The 5,103-nt window shown below is 54.0% G+C and overlaps 1 protein-coding gene across 1 annotated transcript in view; it reads right to left on the bottom strand.

Moving 5' to 3' along the window:
- The window catches only part of LOC102382206 (major histocompatibility complex class I-related gene protein-like), a 5,026-nt gene extending 899 nt beyond the window's left edge, over window positions 1-4,127 (bottom strand). The window contains exons 1-3 of the mRNA XM_025194259.1: window positions 4,034-4,127; window positions 983-1,255; window positions 332-567 (exon numbers count right to left, since the gene is read on the bottom strand). Coding sequence (XP_025050044.1) covers window positions 332-567; window positions 983-1,255; window positions 4,034-4,127 — 603 coding nt within the window. The remainder of the gene's footprint in view (window positions 1-331; window positions 568-982; window positions 1,256-4,033) is intronic.
- Between the last annotated feature and the right edge of the window lie 976 nt (window positions 4,128-5,103).

Raw genomic sequence — 5,103 nt, forward strand, 5'->3', positions numbered from 1 at the left:
GTGGAGAAGCTTGAGAGAGTGCAGAGCAGAGCCACGTGCATGGTCAGAGGGCAGGAGCACAGGCCTTATGAAGAGAGGCTGAGAGCCACGGGACTCTTCAGCCTGGAGAAGCGCAGGCTGGGGGGGACCTGGTGGCTCTGTATAAGTACATCAGGGGTGTGCATCAGGACCTGGGGGAACACCTGTACACCAGAGCACCCCAAGGGATGACAAGGTCGAAGGGTCACAAACTCCTCCAAGACTGTTTCAGGCTGGACATAAGGAAGAACTTTTTCACTGTCCGAGCCCCCAAGGCCTGGATCAGACTGCTGCCTATATAGCAAAGGCCCACGCAGCAGGTGTAGTCGTGGTTGCTGCTCGGGTCGATCTCGATGGTGGCCCAGGTCTGGTAGGTCCCGTCTCCACTGGGAAGGACCCATGAAGACCTCGTCTCCTGCGGCTGCACCTCCCCGTTCTTCAGCCAGACGACGGCCACGTCCCTGGGATAGAAGCCGTGCACCCGGCAGGACAGGGCGGTGCGTCCGTCCCGGGACAAGGGCCTGTGGCTCACCTCTGCCACGGGGTGCTCTGGGGGGGAGGAGACCCCCGTTAGAGTGACCGCCCCTGCTGAGCCCTCAGCACCCCTGCCAGGAGCCCGGCTGGGCCCTGCATTGGGCCACACAAACCGGCTCCAGTGCCCATTTCAGGCAGGAGCAGACAGTGTTGGGATAGGAGGCGCGGTTGCTCTGGGCTCGGGGCTGCAAGAGCAGAGTCCCATACAGCTGATCTCTGGTTCTCAGACCCACAGCCTGGCACGAACACCCCGTGGGAGGCCTGACCAGGGCAGGGACAGGGGCACCGTGTCCCACAGCAGTGCTGGGGCCTTGCCCAGTGGCAGGACTGAGACACGGCACTCGCCACCCTGGACACAGGGTGGACCCTGGGGATGTGGGGGGTGCAGGGCCCAGGCAGTGCTGCCCTGAGGGGTGACACCAGGACTCACTGCTCTGCAGCGCTGCCTCCCCGTGCTGCAGGTACTGCCGCAGCCACGCAATGCATGTCTCCTCCAGGTAGGATCTTGTAAGCCGAAGAAGGATCTTATCCTCATTCCACCTGCGCTGGGTGACCTGGGCCAGTGTTGTTCCTGCTACCCAGGTGCACATACCCAGGTCAAAGCTGATGAAGTCTCCCCCATCATAGCCAACCTGCATGTAGCCTCTAGTGCTGCCGTCTTCACCAACCTCACAGCCGTACATGAACTGGAGAGTGTGAGACCCTGAAACAAACATAGATCCAGGCCCTGGTCAGGGTCACAGCCCCAGGGAGCAGGTGCCCAAGGGCTGCTGGGCTGGACAGGGGCAGAGCTGACCACATGGCAGGGCAGCATGGGGACAGCTCGGGGGTCTGGTCATGGAGAACAATGCTGAGGGGACGCAACTGCGGCCCCCGCGCACCCTGGGAACATAGGAGCCCAGAGCTGGGGAGGGGGGAGACAAGCCCAGGATGGAAAGTAGAGCGGTACTTCCCCATGCAGGAGCAGCATGGGGCTGGCAGCCTCCTCGCGGGGCAGCGAGACCCAGGAACAAAACCCAAATAGTGGATGCTGCAGCTGCCTGGAGCTGGGCCTGGACTCTGCATCCCTGGAGGTGTCTCCTGGGCCATGCCCCATCCAGCCTAGCCCCTGTCTGTACTCAGGGGCTGACAGGGCCTGGTCCCTGAACCCCACAGCTCCCTCCACACAGACCTATAGGCTGGGGAACTCTCTTGCCATAAGCACCGTGACAGATAATGACTCCAAGATCCCTTTCTATTAAAAGATGAACATGGTCTGCCAATGTCAGGACACGGTCACTGAGACTAAATGCACCTTGTTGTGCATCCACAGATGCATCTCGAGCAGGTCCAAGGAGGTGATCCTCCCCCTCTATGCAACACTGGTCAGGTCACAGGTGGAGTACTGCGTCCAGTTCTGGGCGCCGCACTTCAGGAGGGATGTGGCCAGCATCGAGGGCGTCCAGAGCAGGCCACCCGCATGATCCGGGGACAGCAGGGCAGGCCCTACAAGAAGAGGCTACGGGACCTGAACCTGTTCAGCCTTCACAAGAAAACTATTAAAACTATTATCATGTTTCTTAGGGACCCCAAATCATAATGGTTGGTGCCATAGGTTTCCAGTGTGCTTTGTTTCAGGCAGCTTGTGCTGTGCTTCTTGTTTTTTTAACAGACATTAGTTTTTCCATGTATAAGCATGCTAAAAAAGTGGTTCCATATCATTTGAACATGTGAAGTCATGCCAAATCATGCAGTATTGTTAATTCCTGTGATTAATTTTTTTGTGTGCATATTTGCAAACAAATGGGCCTTTAAAAATATAACCATAAGCGTAAGAGTTTGCTTTCTTAAAAATAGCTATTGAGTCTTGATGATTCTTGGTAACTTCATTACATGTCTTGGAGCTGGTTTTATATTCAAGGGTATGTGCTTAGTTTCTGCAAACAACTTAGGACAGTGCTGCAGGAAGGAAACATAGTAGTAGATCAGACCCTGCTGTAAATAAAAAGGAGGAAACATTTACTTAATTTTCTGTGCCTATTATTCTGTGCCACATACACAGAAAATGTGTTTATTGTGAAAAGTTTGAAACCAGTTTTGAGTCAGTCTGAGTCAACCACTCAGAGGGTGGTGGTGGATGGATCATACTCGACTTGGGGGGAGGTGGGTAGTGGAGTCCCCCAGGGCTCGGTCCTGGGGCCTGCGCTGTTCAGTTTCTTCATCAGCGATCTTGATGCTGGGGTGGAAAGCAACCTGTTTAAATTCGCTGAGACACCAACATTTGGGGGGAGGTGAGCACGCTAGCAGGGAGAGAGAGATTGCAGAAGGATCTGGATAGGTTACAGGGGTGGGCAAACAGGAACAGGATGTGTTTCAATACGGACAAGTGCAGGGTGCTGCACTTGGGTAGTAGGAACCAGCAGCACACTTATAAGATGGGGAGCTCCCTACTTGAGAGCACGGAGGCGGAAAGGGATCTTGGTGTCATTATTGACTCCAAGATGAACATGGGCCGACAATGCGAGGTCATGGTTGGCAGGGCTAACCGGACCTTGTCGTGCATCCACAGGTGCATCTCGAGTAGAGCCAGGGAGGTGATCCTCCCCCTCTATGCGACGCTGGTCAGGCCGCAGCTGGAGTATTGTGTCCAGTTCTGTGCGCCCCATTTCAGGAGGGATGTGGACAACATGGAGAGGGTCCAGAGGAGGGCCACCCGCATGATCCGGGGACAACAGGGCAGACCCTACAGTGAGAGACTGCGGGACCTGAACCTATTCAGCCTCCACAAGAGAAGGCTGAGGGGGGACCTGGTGACCGTCTATAAACTCACTAGGGGGAACCAGAAGGGTTTGGGGGAGACGCTGTTTCCCCTAGCCCCCGCTGGCATAACAAGGAGTAATGGGCACAAGTTGATGGAGAGGAGGTACAGATTGGACATCCGAAAAAACTACTTCACAGTTAGGGCGGCTAGGAGCTGGAACCAACTTCCAAGGGAGGTGGTGCTGGCCCCTACCCTGGGGATCTTTAAGAAGAGGCTGGATACCTACCTGGCTGGACTCATTTGAGTCCCGTTTTTGTTTTTAGGGTTTTTTGTTGTTCTCCCGCCCTGGCGGGGGGTCGGGCTAGAAGATCTATTAGGTCCCTTCCGACCCTAAAACTATGAAACTATGAAACTATGAAACTTAGAATAAAAAAATTCTGTCTGTTACTTGAACTTCCGCTAGGTGGTTAGTTGTGGTTAGAGCAATGTCTGTGCGGTTAGCTGCTTATACATATAGCAAAATGTTTGACTATGAGTTTCTCTTTGGTGGCTAAGGTCACTGTTCTCCTGCCCTTTGATCAGGCTCGTGGCTCCCCTCTGGACTCTCAAGCTTCTCCACATCCTTCTTGAATTGTGAAGCCCAGAATTGGATCCAGGACTCCAGCTGCGGCCTCATCAAGGCCGAGGACAGCGGGAAGATAATATCCTGGGACTTTCTTGAGAAGCATCAGTGGATGCAACCCAGGGTTTTGATTGCTTTGGTAGCTGCAGTATCATAGTGGTGGCTCATGTTCATCTTCTGGTCCATCATGCCCCCCAAGTCTCCTTTGGCCATGGTGCTAAGGATCACAGCACTGCCAAGACTATAAGTATGATGTGGGGTTTTTTCCCCCAAGGTGGAGCACCTTGCATTTCTCCATATTGAATGCCATCAGGTTTTCATCTGCCCACCCTGCATGCCTGTCAAGGTCAGCCTGGATCACCAGCCTAACCTCAAGTGTGGATGCTCTTCCCCAAAGTTTGCTGTTGCCAGTGAACTTGGCCAGCCCACTTCTGACACCAGAGTCTGTGGCAGAAATGCCACCGTCTGTGTCTCTCTCCAGAAACCTGTCCCGGTCAGCTTGGGACACTGGGGTCAAATTCCTGAGGGAGGGGGGATTTTCCTCCCTGCCTACGTGACAAAAGCCTGGTGCCGAGGCTGTGGTCCCTCTGGTCACCTGAGTGGGGGGAGGCAAAAGCCCCTGCTCCTCTGCCCAGGTAACCAGTGATGCCTTTTAAATTGGTTGGCTAGGTGCCAACACTGCTGGCTTCTATTGGACTGGGCTGCTGAGGTCAGAAGGCTATAAAAAAGGGCCTGGTCAAAGAAGAAGGAGGAGAAGCCATTTTATCAGCATGGACCAAACACCAGGACACAGGGAGAGAGTCTGATCCAACTGAAATGCTCTCTCCCTGGAAATCTCCGAGCCAGATCTCTACCATCTTCTGGATGATACTTGTGTTGCTAGAGAGCAGTCAGCTCCCAGTGATGCATTTGCATATCAACCGACGACCTCAGCTAGACTGTTTTGCTCAATGGTAATCCCTCAATAGTGCTCTACCTCTTACCCTAGTCTAACCCTACCCTCTGTAACCAATAAAGTTCTCCTTTGTGAATGGCGTAGGAGACTTATTGAGGGGTGGGTGTAATTATGCCTAGGAGGCCCCTTAGGTCTGCAGACTAAGGGAGATCATCCTTTCTAGCCCCTGACTTGGGGAGGAGCCCCAAGTGCTTGGACTGGGTCTAGTACCTGTAGGACTATTAGGCCTGTGTT

The sequence above is a fragment of the Alligator sinensis genome, unplaced genomic scaffold (genome assembly GCF_000455745.1).
Source record: "Alligator sinensis unplaced genomic scaffold, ASM45574v1 scaffold968_1, whole genome shotgun sequence".
Taxonomy (NCBI): domain Eukaryota; kingdom Metazoa; phylum Chordata; order Crocodylia; family Alligatoridae; genus Alligator; species Alligator sinensis.